A 16,230-nucleotide genomic window follows, 5' to 3' on the forward strand; every position below is an offset into this window, starting at 1 on the left:
TTTTAATGAAATATAACTTGAAACTTCAACTTGAAACATAACTCAGATCATGCAAACATCCGAATTCTCGAAAGAAATTTGTCATTTCAATCAACGCGAAAAAGGAGTGACCCAAAATTTCAACTCTTTTCTCGACCTCATGAATTTGATGCCAAATTGGTTGAAAGAATAGCTTGTCGTGATACTTGAAAATAGAAAAAATTTCAAGTTGAGCATAGCTTTATTTAAAGAGATAAAACCAGTCACACTTATCAGCTAACTCTATCATGCCCAAAAGTGTCCAATGTTCCTGTGATTTTTTACTCATTCAGAATTATAGAAAATGTTGGCATCATCAATTTGTTTGTTATATATAGCTATTTTTTAAGATCTATTAGATCTTACCTAAAAATATTTTATATTTTTTTTAAAAGTTTTTAATTATCTAGAGGCCAATAGTTCTGAAAAGTAAGACTGGAAAATCTACAGATACTAGATTTTGAAATTTTTTATTGCGCTTTTATTGGAGCATTAATTAATTGTGAATAATAAGAGATATTTTCTTAAATAACTAATAATACTCATTTAGATTATTTATTTGCGCGCAAAATTACAAAAACTATGAAAAAATTTGTTCGAGAAATGATACTGATAGTATTTTGTGAGATATCGAACACAATGTCAGTTACTAAGTTTTATTTGTCATGTGGCCGAAATAAAACGTATGCTCACTTTCGTATTTCCTCTACTTTAAAGTATCATCATGACCATTTGTTTAAACTAATTTGGAAGCAAATTTACGAGGTCGAGAAAATAGGCGAAAAAATAGGGTTTTTTGGGTCACTCTTTATGCTCGAAGTCACTTTAATCCTTTAAACCCGTTCGTCGTTTTATAGCTGGTAAGTCACCACATTACTCAAATCATTCGCGAAGAGCAGTTGCGGCAAAAACACGCCAGCGCTCAAGACAATCGCTTCTAGCTTCTCTTAATTTTAATGTTGTCTATTGTTTTCCGCTGTACATGAAGGAAAATTGATTTAAAATCGAAATAGAATTAAATTTTATACAATTTTACAACAGAAGCTTTTGTTACTAGCTTACAAAACATTATTTTCTGTAAGGGAAAAGCGAAATCTATCTATTTCGATAACGGAAACATTTTTTCGGTGTCAATCTCGAAAGACAAGCGATTTTTGATGAATGAAAAGATCACGAAGCTTTTAATATCTTCCGGCGCACGCTATTTCCGTGGTGTTTGGAAGAATGTCATGAAACAGTTCGAGCACCATCTTTTGACCACAGTTGCAGGCACGCTACTGGCCAATGATCAGCTTGAAAATTGCATAATTAAAATCAGAGCAATTTTCAATTCTCATTTCATTTCGCTTACGTCTACCGAATCTTTGTCATTTGCAATAGGCAGTAGGCAGACTCATCACCATCCAGCCAGGTGAAAGAAGAATCTTAGGATCAGCTGCTGTAAAGACTGTTAAAGGAGAGTAGAAGCGCGGAATTAAAAAGCTCTTTTCTCTTCATAGCGAGTCTTCAGTATCAAAAGTGCAAGATGATATTAAGAGAGACGGTCAGTTTCTCTATGCTGCTTTCAGCGAATACCATTTTCACAAACAAAAAAAAAGATCGCATTAATTATTTTATCTATAATGTACCATCCGGGAGAGATAGCCATAGTAATACAGGGGAGTTGTGCAGTAATTAACCTTACACGGATCCTACGGGGGACAAATGTGCTCCACGCGAAATTCAATTAATTCTTCTGAGCAAACATCTCTGATTTTTTGGCGCAGACCCTAACCATAATTCAGTTCGAATATCCTAGAGTGCGGTGAAGTGGTTGATGTTGCCGTTTGTTCGATGTCTGTCAAGTGAGAAGGAAATGCTGAGCGCTTCAGGCACATTTGTCTCCTAGAGGATCCGTTACGTTCGTATTTCGTCACGTTAAGTTAATTTCATATTTTCATGAAAATGAACGCATTTGACGTATATTTACAGTATATCATGGTATTTTAATGTTTCGAATTGATTTTTTGTAATTTAAGTGAAAATTATACGTAAAACTTACTAAACTGTGATATATATCAATGTAAAGTTGTTTTCTTTAATTCGAATCATAAAGTGCTCATAAATTCCAATAATAAATCAATTAATAAATAATGAATAAATAATTTTTTTTTCATCCAAGATGTCGCGAATATACGAAACAAAAAGTGCCGATGCTGTGACTGCAGTGTCGCAGGAAAGAGAGAGAGAAGTTGCAAACGACCTGTGTGTGACGAACATAGGGCGGTCTTGTGCAACCCTTGCACCGAAGTAGAATGAGCTTATTTAATGCAATATTAAATTTATGTTAATGTTTTTTAATTTAATTTTAGTTTAAGAATTAGTTTGGAAATTAAAAAAAGTTTCGTAGAAAAGGCTTCTTTTTTTAATTTCGGCGAATTTTTCCTATCTTTCAAACTTACTAACCGCTTTTTCATTGAAAACGGCTTTTTCTTAATTTTTTTTATTTTTATTTAAATAAAACCATCTTCTTGTTCATAAGAAAACAAAGAGGTTGACCTAATATACATTCAAATTATTTATAATAATAAGCATTCAACCCGCACTTCTGATATTTCTCATTTTTTTACATTTTCTAAATTCGAATGTTCGAACAAATATATTTTTGGGAAAGAACCTAATTAATACCTACACCACCTTAAAGCTCAATTTGTCCCTTTGAAAATGCTGTTTGAACTGTCAAAAGTAGTTAATTAGAAAAGAAATGGCATTATTTTTTACAAAAAACGTCAAAAACACGATTTTTCGCGATTTTTATTTGTTTAAACATGGTTTTAAACATCTTAAATTTATTTAAACGGGATCTTATATACACCAATCTCTTCGACTTTAAAAAATAAAGAGAATGTGTGAAATTAAAATCTGATTCCGATAAAAACAAAAAGATAGTGCGCAAGGAATCCAAATGGGGAACGTTTGTCACCCACAGGACCCGGTGAGGGCAAAAAAATGTATAGGATCCGTCTAGGGTTAATTTTTCCTTTTTTTTCTTTTTCACCGTATATTTTTTGAGTTCCAGTTCCTTTTTTCTTTTGCCTACATTTGAGCGCGCCTCGGACGCGCGAGGTTAAATTTCGCGATCGATGATGGGTTACCTCGCGCTTCACGCTCGGATATTTATTCTTTGCTTTTGTAATGCTTCCATAAAACTTTATCAAAAAGATCTGGTTTAGATGGCCGATTAGCGACAGACTTTCGGAACAGGTTTTGTTGAATCTTTTTTTTCTCGTAACTTTTGTCGTTTTGCCACACATTTTTTTTTATTTTTTTTTTATTTTTAATGTTATTTTTCACGAATGAAACAAAAAGGACACGTCCTATCAAGAAGTGATTCTTAACGAAATTGTAGATCTTTTTTGGAATAACAATCTTAGTTAATTCATCTTTCTTCGTATACTATATAGTTTGACCACAAAATGGAATTTATTTATTATTTTTTGTGCAATCAATATTTGAATTTACGATCTCCTAAAAAAATCCAAAAATTTTCTATGATAATCTTGTAGGTCCTTCAAATAGCAATGTTTTTCTTCTCTTGCATTTGTTTCATATTGTGCGTTTTTTCGCTTCAAATTTTGATTTTCGGTTGATTTAAAAAATTTTGAAAATGATATAACTGTGAGAATTTTCTTTTTATCAAAAAAAAGTCATTTGGATAAATTGTTTGTCCTTTTTAATGCTATAAATATACGTTCCTAGAATTTTCAAATTGAGAAAAAAAGTTGTCTCAAAAATGTTCAAAGTGCGCTCACTTTTTGAATTTTCATCAAAATCGGCTGGTTAGCGAACGCGTCCTTTCTTTTATGACCTAAAAAATAGGTCTTAAAGATGGATTTGATTTGTTCCTTTTTTTCGAGAGTTATCGTGATTACGGACGGACGGCCGGAAGGCCAGGGATAGACGGACGGACAGGCAGACGCCATCGTAAAAACTTGATTTTCGAATTCAGGGGGTCTCGAAACGTGGAGATCCGTGAAAAACAGTGGTGTCAAATTTCGGACAATTCTAATACTTTCTCAATCATAACTGATGAGAATGTAAAAAAAATATCAAAAACCAAACACAAGTTAGAATAAAATTTTTAATAATAATTTTTATTTTAATAGGATGCGGATTTAATGTAAAATAAGAAACAAATAATCAAAAATATAAAAAAATTGTAGTTTATTTTGCAATATCTAAATAAAAAGCCCCAGACCGAGATACTAAGATAAATAAAATATACATTTGATATAATAGAATTGATTATAATGTAGAAAAGTTCGCATTTTCGAAGAAATAGAGTGGGAAGCATGAGATACGTAATGAAAATATGTTGGTTGAATCCCAAGGAGCTTTAACAAAAGAGAATTCACAATCGCCCAATTAAAGTTTTCGATGCTTTAGCCTTTAATTTTAAAAGGCTTGCGCACAAATATGGGTTAAATAAAAAGACCGAGCGTGTCGCTCGAGATGAATAGATCATCGAGCGCAAGAGAAACATATTATCGAGCGCGAAGCGCAAGAACCAGCTGTCGCGCGCTAACATTCGCTCTAGGCCCGCTCAAATTTGCGAGCGCAATGAATACTTTTAACTTTATTGGTTAATTATTCCGTAAATTTTATCGAATTTTTTTTTAGCCAAAAGATATTGTATGACTTTTGAAATACGTAGTTTTAAATGGTTCAAATGAAGGTTAAATAAACATTTTTGTTGGTTCTATTAATGATGAATTAAGCAGATGTGAAAAATTTAGATATCAGGAATATTTACCCCTCCACTCTTTTGTAAATAATCTATAAAAGCAGGCGCTTCTAACAAAATTCTTCCTCTTCAGCTTCAGTCTTAGGTTACCTATCGTTATCTCTGCTGGTATCTACAAACAATGAAGGTCGTCACACTATTTTTTGTCTGCGTGGCTTTGACCAATTTTGCAAGTATGTGCACCTCACGTAATAGTTAAAACTGTTATTGATCCTAACCTTTAATTTTTCTTTATAATTTCATAATTTAAACTTTGAAATAAATATTTGCAATCAGTTCCACGTTACCAGATCAAAATCTCGTAACATATTTTATTGTTTTGCCAGGTTACCAGCTTGAGAACTTGTAACATATGGAAATTAAAAAAATGGAAACTAACAAAATTTCATAAATCTTAAACTAGGAATTGTCTTCTAAGTATAATATATAAAATTTGAATTTTCATATTTTTCTTTAATTGAAATTTTCATTCAGTGTCCCATTGCGAGATTAAAATCGTGTAACATATGGAAACAAGAACTGATAGTTAATATAATATTCCTCCGTATTAATAAATTTCAACGTTAAATGCAAATTCTAATTCTGCCATTAAAAATTCACAATTAAAATGTGCATTTCGATTTTTTTTCAGATCAGTTGTATCCTTTAGTGCTACGTTGCCAGATAGAAATATCGTAACATATCGAAATTTTGAAAATGATGATTAATACAATATTTTATTTTATTATTGAATATTAATCTTAACTTTAATTCTAAATAAGAAAAGTCAAACTCAAAACAAATTAAAAAATTTTTATTTCTTCATTTTGTGTGGGACAAATCTCAAGTACTGTCTCAGTTTTTTTACCATTGAATAGTCAACCAAAGGGCTATTATTTAGATTTTTGTTTAATTTGGAGATATTGGTACAAAAGATTAATACCACAAATTTTCCCATTTGGGTAATCCAAATTTATACCTGCAAAAATACAATTTTCAATTTTTAGTGATACCCCCCTTCCTCCCATTTTGTTCCGTTTTGCGAAAAAAGAAATGCTGTAATTTTATTTCAACGCTAACCATTCCCCCGGGCCCCAATAACCTTTAATTTTGACACCCGCAAACCCTTTTTATTGCCCCCGGAAGCTGCCCCTACAAAATGGAAGATATAGTTTTCCATTAAATTCATACTAAAGACGGTATATTTTGGAATTTTGTCGACATGAATTATTTTTAATCCACAAATGACAAGTTTCTGAGAATTTTAAAAATAATTAGAAATTCTTTGAACAATTTTTCTTCCCCTGAAAATCATGTAAAATTATTATCATTTAGGATAATTTAAACAAAATTGATGAATGTTCATTATTTTGAACAATTTTTTCTCCCTAAAATCGTAAAAAATTATTATTTTCTGGAAATAATGATACAATTGAAGGATGTTGGGTGCAACATATTTTTCAATGATATTTGGTAATTATTTAATTAATTTTTGTTTGTTTTTACAATTTTTTTCTCTTTAAAGCAATAATAGTTATTGTTTTTTTAATTTCATTAATACAGAACGTACACAATATATTATTTAAAAAATTATAATTAGGTGCGAAAAATAAAATATAATTTTACTTTTTACTCTTTATAACTTTAAGGAGGAATTTTTTTTAACCAAGTGCAAATTATTTAAATAATTAAAAAGTGAGATTAGCAAGAACTATAACATCTTTTATTAATCAACTTTGTATAATTCATCATGAAAAATAATAAGTTTTAACGATTTAGAATGGCAGAAAAATTCTTTCCACAACTAATAATTGTTTGAACAGTTTTAAATTATTTAAAAAATACTTTGAAATTCTTCAATTATGAATTAAAAATAATTGAATACTCCTTAAGAAGTGATTGCATTTTAATTCACAAAAAGTGAATAAACCCGGAGACACAGGTTAACGTTTGAAAAAATATTGTGGCATTTCTTTTTCCGGAAAATAAAACAAATTGATGGGGGAGTGGTTATAACAAAAAATCAAAGTTGCATTTTTACAGGTATACATTCAGACCAACCTGATTTGAAAATTACAATTTTTTAATTACTTACACTAAGATCCCCCAAATTTAAAAATCTGCAGAATTTCAAAATAATAGCCTTTTCGGTGACTATTCAATAGTAAAAAACTGCATAAATATTTTGAAAATATTTTGAGCTTGAATTTTCTGCTAAAATTTTTCCTAAAAAATCATGTACGTTGAGAATGATATGCATAAAGATTTGTGAATTTTTTTAGAACGGAAAAATACAATTAGCTGATGTAGTTCAATTACAACGGCAACAAAATTTTGGTATTTTGAAATATTATTTCGAGGTTTTTCCTTTGCAATAAGCTCCTGTTGCAATTAAAAAAAAAAAAACAAAATTCAAAACATTTCAAGACCTAGTTCTACCACCTACTCCTAACTATTCCATACTTTATTTATCTATTGTTTAAGAAAACTTTTTCCTTCCAATTAATTTTTTTTAACTTGGGAAAAAAGTGAAAATAATTCACTCAGAACAACACTACCATTTAGAAAATAATTTTCGTTGACGCTTACTTATTATTCGTTTATTTTACTAACTAAAAAAAAAAGAACAGCAATATAAAAAGTTGAGAAGAAAACCGCAATTATTGGGCATTGATATAGATGAAGATAGCCATACCTATAAATAGTTTGTTTAAACAATTATTTTTGCCTAATATAATTTATCATTTCGTCACTCCTAATGAAAAATAGATTTATTATTTTTGTTAACTTGAATTAATTAATACGTGCCTCCAATCAATAATTAGACAAAAGTTAAGAAATTTAAGAAGAAACCGCATCTTGCTGACATTATTCAATTGTTATATTATTGATAAAAATAGTAAAAATAATAACGAATTATTTGAAAAATGAATTTTCTTGAGCCTAGTTAAGTATTTATCACGTTTTAATTAAAAAGTGGACAAAAAGTGAAATTTTTGTTTAAAAACTGTAATTTTCTAGCATTATTCTAAGAGAATATCATAATTAATAATAATGATAAATTATTAAAACAATAATTCTTTTTGAAAGGATTGAACTAGAACCTCCCTCTAATTGAAACTTGGACACAAAGTGGAAAATTTCTGAAAAAAAACAAGACCTTTTAACTCTATTCTATGAGAAAATTGCTAAAAACAATAATACATTCTTTAAACAATTCATCCAAAAATCTAGTTATCTGTTTCAAGTGTTAGCTAGTTTTCCGGGTTTTTTCACGGTTTGCAAACGTCTTTCACGTTCAATGAAATTTAAAAAATGAAGTGTAAGGCTAAAAAATTTTCAGTTTGAACTATCAGAAACTAAACTGTTAATCGAAGCTCTCAAGTCGGAAATCTTGATTTTTAAACTTCTAAATTTGAAGTTTACAAGTTATTTAATTAAAAAATGTTTCATTCAAATGCTAATTTTCAAATTAAAAATTAAATTATTTCATTATTAATAGTTTTAAAATCCTTCATAACCTAATGATGGTTTTAGAATCATGGCAAATAAAAAATTCCTTAAAAATATTCTAATGTTTTTGTTCATAATTTTGTATTTCTTGCTAAATCTTTTTGAATATTCTATCAAAATTATTTATTCAAAATAATAAATAATTTATAATTTTCTTAGGGAATATCTTTTATTATTCAGAAGCCTTTCCAAATTCCTAAAAAGTTTATAAATGTTTTGTTGCCATTCTCCCAAAATCTATGTTTGGTATTAAATTAGGCCGTGGACTATTTGGATCGAAATTTTCAATTTATATTACTTGAATTTTTTCAAATTTTCAATTATTTAAAATTTTTTTTAAAAACTTTAAACGTGTCTTCACCTTACTCGAATGTTTTCCGAAAATAATTGGTGTTCAATTGTTATTTATACCTCAAAATCTTAATTTTTGAAATAATATTTGAAATTTGATAAAACCCTATAATTAAGAAAATATTATTTTGATGGTATTTTAAAAATTAACATCGTTTATACACTTTCAATCCGGCGTTTACATTTGTTAAACTAATAAGACTTTGAAGTTGAAACAGTTTATTTTGTAATCTTAAAATCTGGGAATTCTTAAATTGTGAACAGATGCCGAAATTTCTTGTAAAATTAATTATTACTCAATTTTTAAATCTTAGAGTATAATTCAATTTAAAAAAATCATTAAGTAATTTATATTCACAGTTCATTAACTACAAAATTTTGTGATAAAAAATCAGCGATTTTAAACGCTTTTAATGTTTAATTGTTGAAATTTTTAAAACTGCCTTTTAAAATTCTCGAAATTAAAATGTACGCTAAAAAATTTAAAATTGAAAATGTTTCAATTGAAATATTTTGGAATTAAGAATTTTCAAATGAATGATACCATAATTGAAAAAGATAAAAATTGAACTAATTAAATAAAAACCCAGTGGACACAAAATTTGGCGGCGTCTTTACGACATCGTTACGACAACTTTACGACATCATGTGTCCATGTCGTTTCGGTGTCTTTACGATACCGTAAAGACATCGTCAGATCATACGACTTATTTACGATATCGTAAAGACACCTTAACGACATTAACATAGGATGTCGTAAAGTGGTCGTAAAGATGTCGTAACGATGTCTTAAAGACGTCGCCAAACTTTGTGTCCATTGGGAATGCGCTTTTTATTTCAATTACTTTTGGCCAACAAAAAGCTAAGAAATATGTCACGAGAGTCTAGAAAAAGACATTGTCACCGTTTCTTTCTACTTCACTTTCACTGAAACACTTAGCTGTATCAGTTGCTTATCTATAGTTCTTTTTTTAGTTTTTTATTCTTGAGGTTAAATTGGAAGTAAAGTGAAAAGGCTATATAATTAACCCCCTCCATACATCAATATTTCGGTGACTGTATTTATTACGTTATATGGAATCAAAAATCGCGCTCTTCCAGGACTTATCTTCTGACTAACAGTTACCTTTCCCGTGAACAAAAACATCATCAATCTCTTTTTTTTTACAGAAATTGGTGCTATGAATAATAGCTCTAGAACCAGTACTAATCCATTTACAGCTACTGTTGCTGAGACCACTACACGACATATTCATGCTACTAATTATCCGGCAATCCATCCAGGTAATGCTAATGCTTCATCTCGCTGCCATAGTGCTTATCCTCTCACTGACAACTATTCTTTCATTGCACACAAATTTCAGAAATTTCATAAATTACTTGGTTACAGATATTGGTGATTGGACGAAACATAGGCATACTCATCCCACTAGAATTCTCACACCTGTTCCTAATAAACCCAATCTACCAGCACAACAAATCCGGATACAAAAGGTAATAGATGGAAATGTTCCAGGATGGCATTTACTTCAAGGAGAACTCATGCATGATTACGAAATTATGTCCTGCCATGGTCCACATGGGTACGCTATGGTTGAACTCACTGGTAGGGAACGCTTCTATGCATGCCTCAAACCCTATTTGTATCATAACGAGACTAAAAGCAGGGAACATACCGGTGGCCCTCAAGTTTACCTCGCTTATGTATTACTATATGGTAAGCCCAGAATGGAAGCTGATCTTGCGCCTCGCGATGAAACGTCAGCGCTTGATTCTCGCGGCCTTCTATTTCACGGCCGCGCCGTACGTAATCATTTTAATGTAACGCAATCTCTAGGGCGCGTTCGTTATGTACTGCCGAATAATAGTGAAGTTGAAGGAGACTTATATGAATATCCTGGTGCACCTATATTTAGAACTTAACAATCTCCATGTTAAGTGCTATAGAAGAAGCATCAGTGGGCCGGGGGAAGGGGAGCGGGAGTAGAGTCCCTGAAAAAATTTATGACATATCTTGTGAAAGGTCCCCTGCTAATCGTATGAAAAGGGAAAGTTCTGAATCACGTGTATATAGCAGGGTTTTTACTTGTTAGCCTAATAGGAATTAGTGCAATTTAAGAACAGCTATATCTCTCACCAGGAAATATAATCATTTGTTTCTCTGAGAGCAATTTTTCCGATAAAGAAAAGCGTTAGTTTGACCGTTCTGTGATTGCAAGGAACCCTCTCGATTTTGGCGTGGTTTGCTAGAAACAAAGGTCGTAGGTAACGTCCACTGATAGCATTCTGTATTGCATGTGGATTCCGCTAAGCGCATGTGTGCCTCAAGACCTCCGCTTTTAGAAACCCATTCTGAAATCGTAAGGGTTTAAGAACAACTATGATAAGGTCAAGTGAAAACTTTTTTCGAAATGTAATGCTGATTTGATAATATAGATTCTAGCTGTAAAAACATCCGCTTTATGCTTTGGCATAACAGAGGCTAAACACGCTAAAAGTTTATGAGTTTGAGCAAATTTTTGAAAATTTTGCTCTTTAAATTTTTCTACTTTGATAGGAACAGCTCAACTTGCTATTATTCTCAGATTTTTTATCCGTGTGGATTTTACTGAATTCAAGTTTTCTAGCACTCGGCTTCACGAGCTTGCTTGTATCATATTTTTATTTACGAACAGCTGGAGTGAATAGACGTAACGTTAAAGTCTTAACTTGCAAATTGGCACTCCATCTCTAGTCATCTTTTTCAATTTTGATTTAAATAAGAAACATTAATGGTTTTGTTTTAAAGTTTAGATAATTATATGTGGACGCATACACATGCAACGTCTGATAATCATTTATTTAACGATGCCAGCTGGAACCTGTACTTTAGGTAAAATAATATATAACAATATATATATTTTAAAATATAAATTATCAATGGATAAAACAACCAATCATTTATATTATTGAGATGGGAATTTGTATGCAAAAAATGTAAATATTTAGTTATTCGTTCTTACGGTTTAAATTTAATTATATTTCAATATCGGTCAAAATACACACATTATTATATTGATACATAATATGTCAGTTATCAATATAGATATGGAAATCTAAGTAGTATAAATAGCTAATACTGTCTTTGACTTTTTAAGGATTATATTTTTAGAGAGAGAAATATTCGAATTTGGAAATAAATTGATTTAAAAATAATTTAAAGATAAATGTAACACACAGAAAATGGAGAGAAATACAGAGCGGCAAGCTGAAAACGGGATAGCCTGCCAAACTCTCCGCTTTCTGCCTCAGGAGTTATCAACTAATAAAGAGAATTATTCGAAACTGGGCATTATTATCACGTTTTCTTAACTTAACCTACTCTTTTAATAGAAACCTATTATAGATTATGCTATACTTTTTAAGACTGAAGAGGGTGAAACGTAGAATGTTCTTTTCAGAGTAGTTAACTTCACAGAAAAAAATGACGTTAATTTTTTTTGCATCTGAAATTTCCCGCTGTTAATGTTTACATGCTATTTGGCGAAAGTTTATCCTGCGATGGAATAAAATCTGTCGTCTGCTACGCCATCCTTAACAGAAATGGGAAACGGGCAATGCATGAGTTAATTCGAGTTATAACTCGGGACACCAGATTTAAAACAAAACAGAAAAAACAAAAGTTAAAATGTGTTGCATGAAAGTTGAAACGGTTAAAAATTAAAAATATTTTGGCAAAAGTTTCACTGAGCTTAGGAGAATAATTCTGATCTCGTCTACTGCGTGACGCGGAAGTGAGCAAATTTCGGTAAAACATGTAAAATCAGTAACAGAAAACACGAAAAAATGTGCACTTACTGATATATTTCCTCCGAAATAACTAAACTATTGTAGAGGAATTAAAACTTATTTAATACCATTTTGCAAAAAGCGCAAAAAGCAACTGACAGATGGGAATCCCCGGTACTATCCAATTTAATAAAGTTAAACGACGATAAATAGCGCTGGGGTAGCAATCCTCGCTACATTTCGAATGAAAATGGAGCGATTATGAGGCGAAAGATTATCCAGTCAATGGTAAAAACCGAAAATTATCTTCGATTCATGTAAAGTTTATACCGCAAGGTTAATTTTTTTTTGCGGTGAACCTTTCACCTAATATAGATGTAAACTTTATCTTCTATTTTTTTTTGTATTGAGTATTGTTTGGTGCATTAGGTACTCTAATGTACCCCTGTTCGTCACAGGATAGGTCCTAATTATAGTCTGAGAAAAGGAAGCCGAAATTGCCTGAGTAATGCCTCTCCTCGTAACCGGGAAAAAATACACCCAATTCGCTACCGTTCGACGGCTAGTAGCCACCAAATCTCTACACCGACAGCTGCCCAGAGGCACTGACTCATCCTCTATCTCTGTGTCCAGATATATTAAAATAACTTCTTCTTAGTGTTTTGTAGACACTAATTTAATTCATGCTAGTCAACAGTAAGCTTAAGTGAATTTAAAGAAAGGCTTACTCGGCGGCCGATTTGTCCCCTTACCACGCGGTCGATCAGCTCAAAAAGGGTTCGAGTCACCCGTTGCTTAAGGAACACAGATAATTTTAAGTGACCTGAAAAACAAACAATTAAAACAAAAAAATTGAACCCAGATTTTCGGGTGCCAATACTTACTTGGGAAGAAGGCAAACAAATTCAATGAAAGTGAGTGAGAAACAGGAAAGATACGAGAAATCTATAATCCAAATGGGAAAGGGAACCTTACTGAACGTGTCAGGGTACATAATAACAGGAAAGCTTACCTACTTTAATCAAAAAAAGCTTCCTACAATTTCCAATCGTAACGTAAAATAAAAATGATTATTTAATTAGAAATATGTTCGAAAGATTAAATACAATAGATACACGATAACAGAATGTAAACAATAATAGCTAAATTTCGAAAATAACAAAATTAGGCAAATCGATATAAAGAGTTCGTAAAGAAAATACTAAATTAACCTTCAAATATGGAGAGGGTCTCACCTTAAAAGATATGTAAAAAGGGATTCGCAATTCGATGCTGTCAAATATACATACAGTAATCATAACCGAGCTTTAACAAACAGGGCCGTGCTCAGAATGAGTTCTTATGATTTCAAACTTCATCCTTAATCTTGTGCATAGTTATATTTGGCACCTAAATATTCGGTTGTTTTAAAAATTATTTAAATATAAAATTTGATTAATCTGCTTTCTTTTTAATTAAAAATTAATTGATCGAATTTCTTTGTTCCATTATTTATTCAATTACATAAACAAACATTTTTGTTTACGTAAGCGAATCGAACGTATAATGTGTACTTCAGACACAGATTTATTTAATTAATTATCGATAAATGAATAAATTGATTCAAATTTACATGTAAATTGAAGAGTAATAAATTTAATCAATGTCTATAATTGGGATTGATTACCATTCTTGAAAACTGAAGTTACGAATATAAATTATGAATATTAATCAAAGTTTATTATTAATTTTAATGTAATGTACTGTTGTTAATTTTATATTTGACAATACAAAACATTATTCTAATAATAACGAATAAAAATTCTAAACTCACTTATGTATATAAAAAATTCACTGTTGATAAAATGATAATTCAAGATTCATGTTATTTATCATTGGTTTTATATAACAAGGTCTTATATATTTTTCAAGTCGTTCCAGTTAATAATAAAAAAATGTACACATTAAATTTGAAAACATCCAAATAAATTCACAGAAGAAAAGTTTATTGTCGAGTTTATGATACAAGGTTCAAAAAGTTTGACAGAAATTACATACAAATATGTACTAGGCAGTCTGATAAGTACCTGAAAATTCTAAGAGATCACAGGGAGAACCCTTCCATCAACGTATCAACAAAATAAAGCGATGCTATCAAGGAATATGGGATGACCACTTCATGGTAGATTTCTGCTGGATGTTAAAACGAGATGTTGAGTACAGTGGAAAGGGAAGTAAAAAACCTAATTCACACATGCTTAAAATTATATGTAAAATTTATCTGTAAAATTGACTTGTTTTATTTATCACAACTCTATTCTTTTTGGCATTACAATCATCTCCCCTAGGGGACGAAAAAAATTGAAACTTGTTCAAAAATTTTGATTCACTCAATTGATTTTGCAGAAAAAGAAAAATTGTCCAGCTGACCAGATAATTTACCACACTAGAACGACTACTGTTACACATCAGCGGTCGAAGAGGAAAAACTGACAATAGTATGAAATCTTATTAGGATTAATAAACATATTCTAATTAGAAAACTTTTCTAAAATTTCGACTAATATAAATAAGAGTTGAGAGTAGTTTATCACAACCTTCGAAAATTGCAGATCGAAATAATGGAATATATACGTTTATCTATATGTATGCACATGTACATGTACGTATGATATTCGTTAGGATTTGGGCGCCAGCCAGGTCCATTTAGCGATGGAAGGTAAAATGGTGTGTAATCAATAAATTACGTGACTAGCCCGGCACAAAAAAGGCAATAAAATCCGCTAACAACCTTAAAACGAGGGAAGAAAACAAGGAGAGGATGAGGACAAGTATGTCAAAAAGGTGGGGTCTTAAAAAAATAAAATGGTTACTCTTTACATGCGAGAACAATCCGGCATTTATTTACAGGACTCCCGCTGAACCAACATTTTCCTTTACTGGAATTTACAAAGAAACGCGATTAACTATCACAATCTAGTTACAACGAAGAAGTGAGGTTAAATTGGGACCACGTGCTCGATGGCACTGAATCGCGAACACAGACCATGGTTGAAAACGGCCATTGCGTCGCTCGCCGGTTAAAGTAGGAGATTTACCTTATACATCCTCTTGTGCGATATGATTTCGTCCCGGAATTAATGATAATTTTATTTCGTAATTTTAGTATTATTCGTAATATTTTTCTTTTGTCCCAACAAGCGTCAAATTCTAAAACAAAAAATCCACGTAAAGAAAGGATAACGGATCAGCGTGGCAAGTGTCGCCTGTGAAGCCAAGAACGTACCATAAGTGAAAGTGACAGGTCCTAGGCAACGCGCCTAGACTATCAACTCACCAGGCAGAGCTGCCAGATCGAGTCTGAAATATACCCCCACCATACCTACCGTTTGGAAGCCGCAAAACCAAAGGTGCATGATTACCACTGTGATTTCGTGTGTAAGCCGAAAATGCACGATTCGACTTCGGTTTTCTGTTGTACGATGATAGTCGATCTGATAGATCCGGAAGACTTCGATGATCTTCTATTTATATCTCGATCCCCATTTGAAAGAAATGGAAGTAATTGGCGAATTTAATGTTTCGCGTGTGTATTCATTTCATGCATGAGTTGATTTTGAGGTTATGTTTTTCAGGTGCATATAGTATGAATATTATTACTACTATATATATTATTAATGTTAATATTATAATTATAAAATATAACATTAATTTTAATTAATAGTTGTTTAACTTTTAATAGAAATAGTTAAACTTTTAATTAAAACAATTAGTTATCTGAAAAAGAAATTTAAATAATAAGATGAATTTTCTTGTAGTTAAAAGAAATTAATTTTTAA

The 16,230-nt window shown here is 31.1% G+C and overlaps 1 protein-coding gene across 1 annotated transcript; it reads left to right on the forward strand.

Annotated features, from left to right (window-relative positions):
- Positions 1-4,902: 4,902 nt before the first annotated feature.
- LOC117170758 lies at positions 4,903-10,567 on the forward strand. Its single transcript, XM_033357792.1, has 3 exons — positions 4,903-4,974; positions 9,815-9,928; positions 10,035-10,567. The coding sequence occupies exons 1-3, from the start codon at positions 4,923-4,925 to the stop codon at positions 10,565-10,567; spliced, it is 699 nt and encodes a 232-aa protein (XP_033213683.1). The 5' UTR covers positions 4,903-4,922.
- The last annotated feature ends 5,663 nt before the right edge of the window (positions 10,568-16,230 follow it).

The sequence above is a fragment of the Belonocnema kinseyi genome, chromosome 4 (genome assembly GCF_010883055.1).
Source record: "Belonocnema kinseyi isolate 2016_QV_RU_SX_M_011 chromosome 4, B_treatae_v1, whole genome shotgun sequence".
Lineage (NCBI taxonomy): Eukaryota > Metazoa > Arthropoda > Insecta > Hymenoptera > Cynipidae > Belonocnema > Belonocnema kinseyi.

Excerpts from the sequence above, each read along its gene's own strand:
- LOC117170758 (XM_033357792.1), top strand. The coding sequence starts at position 4,923 with ATGAAGGTCGTCACACTATTTTTTGTCTGCGTGGCTTTGACCAATTTT. Across the intron at positions 4,975-9,814 it reads GGCTTTGACCAATTTTGCAA|AAATTGGTGCTATGAATAAT; the intron begins GTATGTGCACCT and ends TTTTTTTTACAG. Across the intron at positions 9,929-10,034 it reads TTATCCGGCAATCCATCCAG|ATATTGGTGATTGGACGAAA; the intron begins GTAATGCTAATG and ends ACTTGGTTACAG.